The 16,895-nt window shown below is 40.4% G+C and overlaps 1 protein-coding gene across 1 annotated transcript; it reads right to left on the bottom strand.

The window, feature by feature from the left end:
• Positions 1 to 1,906: 1,906 nt before the first annotated feature.
• On the bottom strand, positions 1,907 to 10,669 carry LOC120562550 (uncharacterized protein C4orf54-like). The gene is made up of 2 exons (XM_039806292.1): positions 6,227 to 10,669; positions 1,907 to 2,697 (listed from the first exon to the last, which is right to left on the bottom strand). The coding sequence occupies exon 1, from the start codon at positions 10,577 to 10,579 to the stop codon at positions 6,251 to 6,253; it is 4,329 nt and encodes a 1,442-aa protein (XP_039662226.1). The 5' UTR covers positions 10,580 to 10,669; the 3' UTR covers positions 1,907 to 2,697; positions 6,227 to 6,250.
• Between the last annotated feature and the right edge of the window lie 6,226 nt (positions 10,670 to 16,895).

Below are 16,895 nucleotides of genomic sequence, written 5' to 3' on the forward strand. Positions count from 1 at the left end.
ACAAGTCTTTCAAATCACTGCATGAATTCATATCACTTAAAATGAAATCAACTCACATGGTAATTTTAACATGTATTTTACAGAATTGCGGTACATAGACTGACCAGCAGGTCCAAATACCTTCAATGTGTGTTTAGATTTGAAACATTAAAAATAGCAATCAACAGTTTGCATTAATCCTACATGGGATGCTGGTATAAATGATGCACAATGATCTATGATGCCCCACTGCATATTCAAAAGGAAACAGAACACACAAAAACATAACCTAAGAACTTCACTATACAGAAAGCAATAATAAGGATGTCATCGGTTGGTGTGTCTTTTTAATGAAAACCTCAATTCATACACATTTAAACTAAAAAGGTCTTAACCCCCTTGTTAAAAAAGAAAAACTGACACTGCTGTGTGTAAAGTGTAAAGACACACCCAACACATGTGCAGTCTGTACGCTCCTGTCTACAGTGAAGTAACATGACTCCTTGTTGTATGCTCACAGAATACTGAAATGTTGTACATAACTCCCAGCCACGAACACGGAGGCATTCAGATATACACACACCAACTCCCACCACATTACACAAAAGTGTAAAATATACCAACACCAATAGAGGATGTTATCCCCTAAATGTCTCAGCTGGCTCTGACTCATTAGGCCCAACCCTACTTAGGAAATACTGACCTAAGTACGTTGTTAAACCAGAGTCCCAGCTCCACTTCACCTCTTTTTTTCTTTATCTAACATACAAGAAGCGTGCTTTTAAAATATAAACATACACCACTTCATACAGCATGTCAGTTGTAGAGGTATTAGCAGCATTTTGTAAGTCATGAGACAGAGGTTACACATACATAGTAGAATATGAGCCACGGACTCCTAAAAACATGGAAATGTTATTGTGAATATGGAAAATATGTGTTGGAGAGTAATAAAATGATACATAACAATGTCAGATATGTACCCTTTACTTTGTATATCTTTAAAAATATATTATTTTGAAATAAAATAATTGAACTTGGGGTTATTCAACATAACCCCTTAATCTGCTTTTTCTTTTAAATTCAGTGCAGACAAATGGTCCCTGTCCTCAGAAAACTGTAATTATAGGTTGTATTCACCATAAGTAATTATCTTATTGTGTGAATTAAAGCAAGACTATGTAACTTTTAAATACCAGTGGCCACTGTGGCCACAATAGCAAGTAGGATAATGGCACATTTAATTCCCCATCATTTCCCAAGATGTGACAGCGTTCTGTTAATTGTTTTCCATCGATAGGCATCCAGGAGGAATCTAAATCAGATGCCCGAAGAACCTTAGCTTACTCCTTTCAACATGAAAGAGCAGCGGTCCTACTCCAAGGTCTTCCAGATGTCTAAGCTTATCACCCTTTCTGAGGGTGCGCCCAACCAACCTGCAAAGGGAACTAATTTTTGTGGCTTCACGCTGCCATTTCATTCTTTCAGTAATTACCCAACACTAATGATTACAAGTGAGAGTTGGAACATAGATCAACTGATGAGATGGAGAGCAACGCCATTAGGCTCAGCTATCTCTTCACAACAACAGTCGGTTACAGCATCTGCTTTAATGCTGGCGTGGGACCAATCCGTCAGTCTCTGACTCCATCTTACCCTTACTTGTGTTAAAGACCCCAATATACTTGAAGTTCTTTACTTTGGGACTCTTATGAGGTCATAAGGAGCAAGGTTACCTCCCCTTTCCCCCGCCCATGAGAAAGAGAGAAACATCATGGCTTGCAAACAAGCAAAATGGCAGTTGGTCAAGGCCACACCCCCACCCTCCACCTCTCTCCTCCTCAATAGCATTAAAGCTACAGACACAGAAATGGCACGTACTAAGGAAAGCTCATTGTGGGACTGGCTCGTAGTGGCTGTAATTCTGCACCAAGGCAAAATTTTGGAAAAGTGACTTCAGATACAGTATTAGTACTAGTACTTAGTATTACTAAGGTCTATATAAAAGCATCCAAAATGCAGAATGTCATGGGACCTTTAATCCATGACATCCTAAAATAGTGTGTAACAGTAGCACAACTGGAGACATAAGGTCAGTAAACTGACTCATTAATGTCAGTTACACAGTAATATATATCAAGTTTGCCAACATTAGCTAATGTAACATGGTCAAACCAAAACAAGAGAGGTTGTAGCATCAAATCCCCTGAGTCTATTGAGTTCAGCAAGGTTATTCTTTATTGCTTATAAATTCAACTTTTTATTTGTAAAATAAAGATGTTTTTCCTTTCAAAAGTTACATAGACTCGCTTTAAAGACATTTAATGACATTAAATTCATAATAATAAAATAATGGCTTAGCAAATAATGACTAACACTGAACTGTAATGAAATGCCTGCTTTGTTTCCTTTTGAATAGACATGTTGCAGGGCCCAAACAGCATTTCAAAAGTTCTAGACAGCAGCTGAATGGAAAGTATTACAAAGCAGCTTCATATAGCAACATGGCAGAGCATCAGCCAGAGGACGTGGCTTAATGCGTATACCCTACAAAGTGCTGCAATGCATAGGGATTACAGTAATGTCTGCTGCAAGGATAAACAACACAACAGAGTGGGGATAAAAAATATTGTTGTTGGTGAAAGTTGCCCTCCGGGGTAGATCACAGGTGAAAACTGCACTTACGGTGAATGAAGGCAGATTCTTCGGTGGAGATGTCTGGAGGTGACATAAAAGAAGACATAAAATGGGTGTTAAACTCTGATGGATGCAATGAAAAAAGCTGGGATTTTAGAGGCAAAAACATGATTTAGTTTTTGTCCAGTTTATGATAGAAGTCATTGTCCTAAGGCATTGTAATGGGACTTTTTAGCCTGTAGTTCCTGGTTCTGAATCAGCTGACCAGATTCAGTCAAATCACTGCCAGGGGCACGCTGCTCGATTTGTTTACGTAGGAGTGCTGGAGGTCGACAGTGCTCTCCACCTCCTTCTCCCCGTTTAGGAAAAAGCAGAGGGGGAGGGGGCTATAAAAAGTTGACCCCATCTCAGCCCCGCAGACTCGCTTCCAAGCTGGAGCTGCAGCAGCATCTGATCTCTCCAAGCAGCTGTCCTCTTCCTGTATCAGCACAACAAATACTTTACATTGCCTGACCTTTTCCTCCTGCATCACTATCCAAGCCATGCCCCCGCGTCCCTCCTCCGACTAACACCCCCACCACCACTAGGTACACGCACGCACGCATGCCGGCACGCACACACACACACACGCACGCACGCACGCACGCATGCACGCATGCACGCATGCACGCATGCACACACACCCCTTCTGTTCCTCTTCACACCACTATTTAACCCCATGCTAGGCCCCTGCCTGCCACGCATCCAGCTGACGTGTCCTTCATACTCTTGCGGTTGTATTATTGCTCTGACACATTAGCTGAGAATGGACTGTGACTTGTTGTAAGTTTGTATATATACTGTATATAAGTGTATGAGAAACTGAGAATGAATGTTACGTTTTTTTGGGCTACAGCACTGAACGGTGTAAAGAGAGAGGGGAATTACTCTTTGTGTCTGTCTTTTTGTATTTCCTTCTATATTTCTGCATTTCTGCCTGCTTGTCCATTTAGAAAAACTTCATCACCAGCTGGATGGATTATTGAAGTTGTCTCCTGTCAGACCTTACCAAAATGTCTACTGGATAGCAAGTAGGAACCAGGAGAATTGAGGACATTATTACTATTTTCAAATCTTTGCACTGCTGCAAAGTATGCTCCCTTGTCTTTAACTGCCTAGAGTCAGGACCAAACAATGGAAAAGCAACATTATTAATTCTTCACACCGACAGGGCCAACCTCTAAATACCTTGGTCAGTTTGACTGATTTATTTTCTTAACCCCACTTATATTATTTATATTTTAATCAATTCCATTATCCTTCTCATCTTTAAAATGTGTTCATGTTTTTTGATTGTTTATAAAGTTTTAATTATGGAACAAATTTTAATAAGAAGTGTGAGAAATATAGTGAGAAAAGCACAGGTGTAATAAAATAATAATGGTTGTATTTCACATTGGTGTTTCAGTTACTTGCACTATGCATGCAGTTCACGGCTTACTGGCACACTCAATTACTGTTATTCGTCACACCTGTGCCTTTTCTGCTGTTGACGAGTCGAAATGTCTGCTGTGAGAAAGGAATAATAACAATAATAATGTCTCGCTCTACATTGTCCCTTACATACTAAATGTGGTAAGTGTGTTGTGTGTGTAATACATTTTTAAACAGGATGTTAGGATTTAACTTAGCTCTAGTTGAGACAGCTAAAAGATTTGAAAAACTGAATTTTTGTTTCCAAGCAAGCTTAGTAAATGTGATATATGTAAATGTTTTGCTAATGGTAAGCATTGCATGCTAACAAGCTAGCATTAAGCCCAAATTACAGCAGAGGTACACATTGCAGCTAAAGGTCAAGCTGGAGCTGATGGATTTTTAGCTAACCCTGAAAAAGTAAAGCTTATAGATGAGCTTGACATGTCTGACATGTACCAAAGTGACCACTGTACACGCAGAAAGTTTTGGTTTTATTTACTGAGGTTTTGAGATTTCTAACACTAATACTTATGTTACTAAGTCAGTGCAAGTAAAGTTGAATTGTATTCAAATTGTGGTACGAGAAACAATTTCCTGGCCGCTCAAGAAAATCAACAGACCTCGCTATGCTATTACTTAAGTATGTAAGTCAGTCAGACAAAGTTCTAAAATAAATCTATTGATGTTTGTGGAATATACCAATCTATAAACCTTTACAAAAAAACTAAAACTGTGCTAAATAAAGGTAAGTGGACATTTTAGTTTTTCCTTATTTGTTTGAACTGAACTTTTGAGATAAATGTTTAGCTTATTCTTTTTGGACTGATTGTTAGCATAAAATGCAAACAAGGAACAAACATATTTATTAACTGTAACGTTATCCAAGTAATTAAAGCGTTTCTAACACTGATTGATAAGAAAAGCCTGATGTAAGGTGTCACTGACTGGAATACTTTCCTGTAACACTTTCCTGTAACACTTTCCAACCCTGAGAATAAAGCATGTAAACAAACTTGTCTCGCACTATTGAAATAGCCCGACGATGTGTAATGCAGAGAAAAGGGAACTCAACCGACTCGCTCCGGGCCGAGGCTGAAAATCCCAGCATGCCCAGTGGAATCAGGTTACCTGTCATGAAGCTACTGCATGTCTATTAACACAGACATGCCACTGTTGAAGCAGCCGAGCTGGACTGCTGCTTTAGCAACATTTACAACCGAAAAAGGAAAAAATCTCATATAGTACATGTGATGACTGTATGAGTGTTACACCGCACTGTACAATGAGAGCCTTTGGTTCAGCTTCAACAACCTTGAAACACCAAACCATATAAATCTCACTGTCAAATTAGGTAATGGATAACTTATTAAGAGGAGTGGAACGGGACAAATTACAAGACTAGGCTCATTGCTGTAATTGAGTCGCTTTTTGACTTTATGAGCATGGCCCTAAAAACTATGGATCTCAAAAATGTCCATTTTTGATAAATGTTTTACCTTCATGACATTTTTTTTAATTTATTTTTATTTTTAATTATTAAAATGGCCAATTTCCTAAATCCCTGTAAATAGCATTTTATCTTAATTTAATTTGACAAAATAATCTTAGCTCAAGGTTCCTTTTCCACATAGCATATGCTATCCGCTGATGAAGATCAGTGAGACACAGATGAAAGCTCTGGAAAAAGACCAAAGCTAGGCTATGGTCTTTTATAGTTCTATGCAACCAACTAAGTCAGAGACGTCTTCAAATGAGACTACTTTTTAAGTTATCGTTAGCTTTGCATACAAGTAAACATATTTCAACTTCAGCAATATGAAATAAATATTAAGAAATATTTAAACTGAGTAACATTACAACTTTGAGCGATAATACATGTACTTAGTATGTTCTCCACCCCACCCCTGTGCTATATGATGAATGTGACTGAATTAAACACACAACGGTTGTTGTGCATTTAACCTTATGGATTTAATGGGTTCAGTAAAGTTGACAGTAAGCGTGTGTGCAACATATAAAAATACATATTTTATCTGGTTTCAATCAAATGTATTAAGATGTTAAATAAATAAAATCACATTTACATTCACTTACAGACACAAAAAAGAATGGTAGTAGGAGTCAAGGGGACATATGTGAGTATGTGCTAACTTACATGTATGATGAGATGTTGCCTTGGTCACCGATGCTCCACTACAAAGCTCATTGTTGTTCCATCAAAGGAGGGTGGTGCAATGATTCTTGGACCTTGTTGCGTTGTGATGCTGATAACTGGCTTCCTGTCAGAGGTCGCTGCACCTCCTCTGGCGCTCACATGTCCCAAACTTACAGGAAGCTGCAGTGGTCCTTGTGGAGCCTCACCTTTTGCACTGTAATACACATTCTCTGCTCCTGCTGCATTCGTTTCCGGCTTCGGGCTTCTGGCATTTTTTACCTTTTCTCCACCTGCATCCTCAGAGTGACACGGTGACTGTGGCAACACCGCCTGGGCTGACAGAGTGGGCGAGGGGATGAAGCCTGGGTAGATCATGTAGGTGGGGGCGTATGCTCCTGGGCTCAGGGCCAGGGGGGACAAAGAGACAGGCACAGGGGTGACAGGTGCCACGGGAGAATGGGGCATGGGTACATCCACATACTGGCCTGTCTCAGGGTCAAATAGTCTCTTTGTGGCGGCCTGTATGGGCGTGTCAACCAGGTAATAATGGCCTGTAGTGGGGTCCAAAAGCATCTTGCGCTGGGTTTGTGGGACTGCCTCTCCAGTAGAAGGTGTGGGTGACACAGGCGGGACAGATGGAGAGAAACACAACACCTGCTGCTGTGCTTGAGGCCCAGTTGTTGGCCCCGAGTGGTAGATGCTTGAAGCCGGGTACTCCATGATTAACGGAAATCTTTTTTGCTCAGGTGTCTGCCTGTCAACTGTTTTGATTTGGCTATTGTTTGAACTCACCTCCCTCAAAACAGGCTCTTGATTCAGCAGTTTGATTTCATTTGTGTACCCCAGCCCCGGTATGGTTAAATAGTTCTCAGAGTCTGAGCAGGCCTGTGCGACACTGGGATTAGTGGGAATGATTTTGACCTTTCCCGGCTCCACCTGGCTGTGTTTTGGGGGCTCTATTTTCACCGACAGTGGAGCCACTGGTGTCTTGGAGCTTTTCATAGTTGATGTTTGCGGCACAGAGCTTTGTGGAATAGGGTTACTATCTGAACTAATGCTGATACGTGCCTTATTGCCAAAATGAAGGATGTGTTTGTTACTAAATGTTTTACTTTGCTGTGATTGTGTTTGAAACGTGTTATGGTTATATGGAACATGTATGATATTCAGAGATCCTTTATCTTCCTGTGACTGAGGAATCCTGTCAGTGTTTGTTGTCTCAAGCTCCTCTGCCCCCTGCTCCTCACTGGCAATAAGCGACAACACATGGCTATCTGTGATTGGTTGTGGAGCATGAGTTTTACGCTTCCATTCATTTCTATCAAAAACATAAAGCTGCTCCATTGTTTTGACTGCAGCTTTAAGCTTCTCTAACGCGGCCTGTTTTGGTATTTTGGGCTCGTTTCGCCTTTCAGCCGTCTCACATGCAAATTTTTCCTGCCTCTGTTTTGTCAGTTTGGTTTCAATATTTGGCTGAATTTCTGACTGGTCAGGGGGAAGCTGCTTTGATACAACAATTGGCACCGTACTGGCCGTGCTATGCGATGGTGTATTTTCACTTTGAGATGTTTTAGATGAGATGCCTTTCTCGGCTTGTGTCTGTAACACCTCAGTTGTCTGTTGTTTAACATTTGTTTTTACAGAGTGACATTTAATCACAATAGGAGATGGTGATACATGCTTAACTGGCTCCTTTGTGGCCTCAAGTTTATCAGCTGCTGTGGAACATTTACTCTCACTATTTTCCAATGAAACAAAGCGATATGAACTTTTTACCAATTTACGGACATCTCTGACCTGATATATTGGGGTTTGAAACTTGCATTTGGTGTCTCTTATGTCTCTAACTGTGAAGTTTGGGATTTTATCTGAAGCAGACAAAACGTGACATTTGGCTTCACCTGCTGTTCTGAATGTGTTCACAGTGTTGAAACTTAGTTTAGGGGTTAACAGGTTGGCAATATTCAGGGTACAGCCTTTATCTTCCTTCACACTCCTCAGGCATATTTTTATCTCAGGGGTTTTTCCCCCCTTCTCGTTTTCTTCTTTGCCTACTATGTTTCCATTATTGCCCGTTTGAAACTCTTTTTCGCATTTCTGTGGGCCAGCAGGTCCGCCTGTGACAGGTGCACAGCTTTGCAAGTCTTTGGTAAAATCCTTCTCTTTTGAAAGGAGCTGGCAGCTTGGAACAAAAAGCAGTCTTGTCAGCATGCTGCTTGTGTCTAATCCTTTTGCTGTGGTCTGCGTGTCAGTTACAGATGGTTCATTTACAGGTTCTGGCTCATCTTGTTTCAGTAAATTAAATGCACTACTTTGACTGTGGCTGAGGGATGCTTTTGGAGGCTCCTGTTGTCCCTTTTCTGAATCATCTTTGCTGCTTTTCTGCTCCCCTGCAGACTCACAGTAAGCGGGTCCGCTGCCCACCAGGCATTGATCATCAGCAGAATTATAACCTGAACCTGATTCTGATGTCTGTCTTTGTAAGCCTTTTCCTTGACTAATGTCTTTCATACCATCTTGATCTTTGAGGTGAAAAGTCGGGGATAGAGCTGGGTATGTGTCACAAATTTCACCCCTCTCCATTTTGCGCTCCTGTTCAAACTGCATCTTTTTGGAAATCACATTTTTCAATAGACTTGATGCAAAAACTGCTCTTTTGTGTGTATCCTCCATGCTATCTGTGTGATGACATTGCATCTCACACCCTGACCTGGCCAACACAGCCCCAGTAACCTTATCGGATTGTGCTTTCTTGGAAGATTTTGGACGTCTGGCGCCTTCAGGCGCTTCAACATTATAGCGGAAATTCAGCGTGACTCCATGCTGCTTTGACTGAACAGGATCTTTCAGTTCGATCTTTTTGCTAGAAGAGGATGATTGTTGAGAAGATGTTCTCTTGTGCAGTGCGTACATTTTGGTTTGTGGAGCTTTCATGCCGGTAATAGACTTACCATGCCTCTTATTCTCCACAGTCTTATTCATTTCCCAAGTTGCGCTGGAAGTCTTGTGCGCAATTACGCTCCGCTCTCTTCCCCGCGATATGTTTCCATAATTCCAGTCCACATAAGCTGACCACTTATTTAGCCCATACTCAGACATAGAGGACTCACTAGAGGTACTAAGATTAATGGCATCGAAGTATGGACATGCCAAGCTCCGGAAAGACTTGGCGGTTAAATTACGCACCTCTTTGTCAGCGTCGTCCAGCTCACTAATGGAGCTGGACGCTCCGCTGGAATACTCATTAATATCTTTCCGTCTTAGTTTGGATGCAAGGTGCTGACGGCCCGGAGCAGGGATGAAGTATTGGGCTCTGTCGCACAAGGGCCCCACTCTGGAGCCAGAGCTCACAAAAGAGACGTGGCTCCCGTCTCCAAAGTGTTTTGTGTACCCACAGGTGCTGTTATCAAAGAAATTGACAGGTTCATTTACCGCCCTGGAGGATGCTTTTATTGATAAATGAATTTTCCCCGCATTAGCTTCTCCGCTGTAGCTTTTGCACACGCTTTCATCTGAACTGGCACATTTGTCCGAGTCACAAAGATCACTGTCCTCCTGCTCGGTGCTGACAACTGCTCCACCAAGATTAGCCTGCACTTTCGCCTGGCTCCTGCCCTCAAGTATCAAAGTCCCCTCCTGCGTTTCATCGCTTTCAAACGATGCGTAATCCACAAAGGAATACACCAGGTTGTCGTCTTCAAGATCCCAACAGGTCCCTCTCCCCAGATCATAATCTACGTCGTGATCGAGCTCGGTCAGCTGGATTTCGTGCGTGGTGATATAGTGAGACTCGTCCTCCACGGTGTCGGAGCCGCAGTGGTCGGACAGCACCGCACTGGCACCATCATCAGACTCCGTCTTGCTGTTCAGATACATGTCCGTGTATTGGAGCTCATCACTCTCACTGCATACATGTTCACTGCAGTCGCTCGGGTCGAGCTCGGCCTGGCGCTGCTTCTCATTCTCCAAGTCCTGATCGGCGTTGGGACGTTTGGTCAGAGTTTCCAAAGGAGGCTCACCCGAAACAGGCCCGGGGAAGGTGGCCTGCTTGTCCTCTAACTGCTCTTCAACAATGTACTTTGAAATCATTTTACCCTCCTCGTCATGATCTCCCTGCTTTGAACTATCGCATTTGGAAACAGACAGCTGGTTTCCCTCGCCAGTGAAAGAAACTTTCACTGTTTTTGCGCCGTCCGGTTTCATGTCCAGGTCCACATAGTTGGACTCGTCGCTTTTTGTCTCTTTGGCGTGGCCCTTACTGCGCGTGTTGTCCTTATGCTTGTCCTCTGGGAGCAGCTTCCTGTGAAGTAGGGTGTCATCTCGGTAAGTGAGAGTTTCCTCCGCTGCTTCCATTTGGACCGGTCTTACCGTCAGGTGGTCCTCGTTTACGATGTTATCCCGACACAGGACGGAAAACTCTGCATGCTGGAGGAACGAGGAGGGTGGAGGGCGAGGACGGTGAGAGAGAGAGAGAGAGAGAGAGAGAGAGAGAGAGAGAGAGAGAGAGAGAGAGAGAGATATGGGGGGAGTCCCAAGGAAAATCCCACGATGATTTCTCTCTGGTGTGAATCTCAGTGTGGGGAGGCTGCAAGGGCGTAACTTTGGGTTCAACATTGGGGGGGGGTCGAGCTCCCCTTTCAAACATTTAATTTTCTGCATTCTGGTGAATTTTTCTGCATTCTGGTGAATTTTTCTGCAACTATTTGTGCCTTTTCTGCATCCTGTTATGGTGCACATGTCTTTTATTTATGTAAAGGAATTTATAATAGGTTTTTGGGCCAAACTGGATTATTGGGAAGGTTGTAACCCCCCACCCACCCCTGCAAATTACGCCTATGGGAGGCTGTGTACAATTTTTTCAAACGTGAACATGGAGCATGAGGCCTTGTGAAGAAAATAAAAAAAATGCCAAGATTCAGCACCTTTCCTGGAGGAACAGCTCCCCTCTCCTTTAGAATTTCTTAAGCACATTTTCTGAGACATTTGCATTTCTCTAAACATGGAAGGAATCACCACATGGGTTTATAGTATTTCAGTTGTCCCCTCATATATATAACTTTATATAAAGTGCTTGTTGTGAATGGACATTGACAGTGACAGACATGAGTTTATTCAGCTGGGTTTAGTATAATTGATACTGCCATTTTGTCACAGTTCCTTAGACATGGCCGCCTTGTCCCAAAAGCAGTAATAAAGGAAATAGGATTGAGGTGGCACCGATGCACTGACTGAAGAATTAAAACTTTTTGAGTGAGTCACAGCCTTTTGCAGGACATAGTGTTGTGCTGTATATAAAATGGCGTGGTGATTGCTCCTATTGTTGTGTTCCAGTAAATGTGCTTAAGGAATTGTGAAAACTGTAATGTAACTCAGATACTCTTTTACACATGTAAAGGGGAGTTGTGCTTTTTTTTTTAAATACATAAAAAATGAAGGTAAACATAAAGAGTACTAATAATATATGTAGACCAGAGAATGCCGTCAGTGCTCTGCCCCTCTCACTGAAACAGCTGCCTTTCCTTGATGGAGAAAAATGTTCCCCACCAGCTGGTGCCAGTCAGCTAAAAGAATTTACTACAAGTTCAGGCAGTCGTCGGTAGACGTAGTTTTAGATTTGTGTCAGTCGAATCTAATCCACTGCCACCACTGGGCCATACTGGACTCATGGGAGATTAGACAAATGTAAATGAAGGACTGGGCGAAAAATAATTTTAGTTTAGATCGCTATCAGGGACAATGCTGAATAATGTTATATTGCTCAGTAATGATCTATTTATTAGAGCTCTAAGTGTTGAAGACCAGGTGTTGTTTCTGGATGGGGCCCTAGTTTGGTGGTATGCAGCAGGGAGGGGTTGGGCGAACAGTTGCTCCATGTGGAGGGCACACTGACAGTAATATCAAGGACAGAGGCCACCAGTATAAAGCCTTTGTCACCCTCAAATCCCACGTTTACCCTCAGAGTCATTAATGTGGTGCAGCCTCTTAGAAGCAATCTGTTTTACCAGAACATTTACTCAAGTACTGTGCTTAAGTACAATTTTAGGGTACTTGTAAAAATGAATATACAGTACATGTATGTAGTAGAACTTTGTTTTTTCTTCTTCCCTCTGTGGGAACCACAAGACTAAAATACTCAACTGTATACAGTATGAAGTAGTTAAAACTAGCTCCAGCTACAACAGTAAAATGCTGCATACATGTTGATGCATCAGTATCTGCAATATGATGATCTTGTACTTATTTATGACATGGATGGATAGACTGTAAAATGAATTGCCCCTTGGGGATTAATACAGTTTTCTGTATCTGCATCTACTGAATAATATATCACTCTCTGGGGCCATTTTTCTGCAGAACAGGTACTTTAATTTTGAAATCACATTTTGATGATAATACTTTACTTAAGTATACATTTAATCCAGGCCTTTTTCTTGTAATGGAGTATTTTTGCATTAGTGTAATGGTACTTCTTCTTAAAGGAGACATAAAAAATCTCACTTTTTTAGAATATACCACCCCATCTGAGTATCTCCACCCATGGCTTGAGAACTACCATTGCAAAGGTGCGCCATGTTTTCTTGCAAGTCAATCAGAGCAGACTGGGCTTTTTCTGGAGGGGGGCTTAAAGAGACAGGCCCTAAAACAGAGCTAAAACGCATATTCAGACAGACAGTATGAGAAAGATAATGTTTTTTTTTAAACATAAACATAAACAGGTAAACATGTTCTAGTAGAAACCCCAAATACAAGAATTAACCTGAAAATGCGCATGTTAAATCGTTTATTCAGTTTGCAGTTAGTCTTCTCCGTCGAATGTTTCAATTTTGATAGTGATAAAAGAAATGCAAATTAACGATAATTCTATAAATATCCATTCAATTATTGTATAACCACCTCCCTTATACTTTATAAAAGTCAGAGCTATTAAAAATGAGATTTTCTCTTTCTGTGCCAAAATATGAACACACAGGTTTAACTGACCTCCACAAAGCTGATAAATTTAGGCAGCTATTTAAAATAGGGACACCGCTCACGCAAGCATGTTGAGATCAGTTTCTTACAGTGGCAACATTAAAACAGCAGGTGTTAAATCATGAGCACCATTAATCAACGCCATGAACTGTCCGCGTGAAGACCTTTTGAACCCTTGCTCCCATCAGATGTTGGTACAGAATACACAATATATACCTCCTCTAAAAATAACCATTTGAGTCTGAAGGATAAGTTGAACAGTAACACAGCAAATCTTCCAGCGTTAACAAGTGTTGATTTTACAGTGACAGATTTTGAGAGTTGACAAGCGTTGGTCAGACAGTTGTTTATCCACTCACAGAGCAGACGTGACTCTATGGGCTGCTTGTAAGCATTTGAAAAACTGATAGGTGTGTACTTAAGGAGCCTGGAGTCTGCCACTGAAGTAGTTGTAGATTTCTATGGTAATTATAAAAAAGTTAAAATTAGTCTAGCAGCAGAAGCAAGAGCTCTGATTGGCAAGTCTCCTACCAACGATTAAGAGCTGACCAGACTGCACACATCATTAAATTATACGTGATGGAAAGTGTAAATGACCTCATGCTTGCAGCCAAATATTTTTCAAACCCAAAATTTTATTTTACGTTCTAAAATGATACACAGACATCAAGAATATTTCCATTTGATGGAATGGTGCAGCCTTCAAAATGGTGAGGAAGATTTCACTCAATGTAAGCATCATAGCTTTGATAAATGAGGAGTTGGAACAAGTTCAAATATATATCAAATACTGTCAGACTGTGGGGATTAAGATACTTTTTCCAAATCTTAAAGCTACTTGTCAAAACTGTATGTCAAGGTGTTAAAAAAGTTTCTTTTTACTTTATTACAGTGATGAGAAAAGAAAAAAAAACTTAATTTGAAATATATTAGATTACTCTGGATTTTATAATATACTTTCAACACAGACTTGTTGAATATATGCATAATTCCCGCATGATATGTTTGTGTTTCCTGTGGGATCGTGCCTTCTGCAGCTCCTGAGTGGGAACTGGAGAAGTTAGAGAGCTTGAACACCTGCTGTGAAGCAGTCACCAGCAGCCAGACACCGCACTTCTCCAGGTTACCCCTCCCAGCCCTCAAGGGTTTTATGGTTCAAAGGGTCAAAGGTCGTCTTTGGATTTGAAAGTGTCATATGTGAGCTATTTAACTGGATGTAAGGGATTAGAGAGTTACCCTAAACCACCAATAATGACAATTCATTCAAGGAGGACAAATGATCACTGTGAGTACAGTATTTAGGTGATTTTTACTGACCTACTGGTGAAAGATTCAGCAGGTCGGCCAATTTATAAATATTGCAAATTTAAAGAAGCAACACATTCATGTAAAAATGTGGCCCTAAAGAGTATGATTTAGGAAAACCTGCCATATTGTTTAATGTTATGTAAAGTCCATTTTATTTATATAGCCCAAAATAAATCACAAATTTGCCTCAAATGTTTTTACTATCTGTACAGCATACACCAGCCTCTGAATTTGTAAAACTCAGATTATTCAAACTACTGCTGCCATTTTTTTTGACAAGGCACCTTAAAGGGTTTATATGGTGTAAGGGATGGTTTATCAGTTAATAAATAAAGCGTTTATAGATTATTAATAACATCTATACCAATGTCCTAAAATTAGCAACTTATTAATATTACGGTACAATAAAATGTATTATTCAAGTTTTCAAGTCCCTTAATTTACGCTACATATTGTGAGCTGTGTTTAATCCACAGTCATTATTTGCTTCTTTAGAGTATTTTAAGCTTTGCGTTACTGAAGTTTATGCTCATAACTTCTATACACTTCAGTATTGGTTTAGTTAATTTTAAAACTTGTCCAAAAGAAAGAAATGCTACAGACATCATGCACTTATACTAAATTAATTTTAATGTTATCTGTGTAAAAATGTTTGATAGCAAGGAGTCTTGTTTCATTTGACACAAGACCAAGTTCATTAAGTTGTACAGACATCCAAAACATGAGCAAAATGTCATAATTTGGTGATGGTTGTCTAGTAAGAAATAGCATGAGCTGCTTGCTGTGGCGTCCTCGGGTTGCTTGCACGTGTCCCGAGTGTTTCAGGGATACTCTAGCCTAAAAACAGCAATGCTAGATGCAGAGCTGTCATGAATTATGCCAGCAATGGCAGACATGTACGGTTGCCCCCTTCTGGCAATGGGTATTCGGTTTCACTCATGCTCATTAACTGCTGGTCCTCCAGCAAAGGTCAGCACCTTGTTAGGCCCTGCTGGGACAACTAACAACCCTATTGTATACTTCTTTCTATGAAAAATGGTACTGCTTAGAGCAAAGATAATGTATGTTATTTTATAGCTTTAGGGTCATGATTGTGAATTGCAAATCCAAAGGATCAAGTGAAACGAAGTGTATCCCACTGTGTCTTCATAATTAGTTTTCACACTATTTAATATAAATCATATATTATTTATTGTTTTATAATTTTTATACTTTATCGGCATAAATCTACTACATTAAACATGTAATTGTTTGAATAACCCTCAGTTTATCACACATTAATAACAGTTACAATAGTGCAAATAGGCTACTAACACAAACAATGAGGAAAAAATAACCAGAAAAGGGCCTTCTTGTATGTTTAAGCAGTTTGTATGGTATGTCAGTGTGTGTGTTGTATGTATGTTATGCTGTTCTCAATAATGTTCCGCTTTTATTACCCATCATAGCACATCACGTATGTTGATTTTAGAGAAGACGTTAATGTATGCATGTGTGTGTAGTTGTGAAAGAAAAGGAAAGAGAGCAATAAACCTACCACACAGAAAGTAACAAAAGAAACATTACATAAACCAGGTGGGACACAAGAATGAATGAACTAAAACCAATACATAGATTACACCCGGGAATGTCTAATTTTTTTCTACAAACAAAACAGAAGAGATTTTAAAAGAATAGTTCAAACAGATAATATCACATAAAAACTACACAACACAGCAGATAACTTTTTTCCTTTTTCAACCAATCTGTAACTTGTTCAGACTTTAGTTAGCATCAGCTACCCTCTAGTGGTATAACCATGTAACAGCACACATTGACCACCACCACACCACTGTGTGTGTGGAGGGTTCGAGTTAGCCCAGAGTAGAGCTCTTAACTCAGACAGGCATCAGGAATATCTATCCCAATCAAACTAAGCTGGAAAACCGATAGGAGAATATTTGACAAGGAGGATGTTTTGGGGCAGATGCATTAGGGAGAACAATGATTATAAAATGGATGGCCTACAGTTTGCATTACTTTTTAATGTATTTTCCTCTTTAAGGGACTTTCTGTGCTAATGAAGTTAAAGTGCTCTGGTATGCAGAATGTATCACGATATATAGTGCATGTAAATAATGCTCTCCATGGTGCTGAAATAACCCCTTCAGATCATGTTGGGGCTTTTATATCGTCTCTTGTGGTGCATTGATTTCCCCCACCTTGAATATCACTTTAAAAATTATGTTTTGTGCAATACTTCATATAATAACTAAATATATATATATATATATATACACACACACACACTCACATTTAGTGTCATTCTCCTTAATAAGTGTTATTACGACTCGGCGTTTTTGTGAAACTGAAGCAGCCTTCCGGGGCGCAGCTGCAGCCGTATCAGCCT

Source organism: Perca fluviatilis, chromosome 1 (genome assembly GCF_010015445.1).
Source record: "Perca fluviatilis chromosome 1, GENO_Pfluv_1.0, whole genome shotgun sequence".
In the NCBI taxonomy this organism is placed as follows: domain Eukaryota; kingdom Metazoa; phylum Chordata; class Actinopteri; order Perciformes; family Percidae; genus Perca; species Perca fluviatilis.

Bases quoted from the DNA above. Each gene is read 5' to 3' on its own strand.
- LOC120562550 (XM_039806292.1), bottom strand. From the start codon at position 10,579: ATGGAAGCAGCGGAGGAAACTCTCACTTACCGAGATGACACCCTACTT.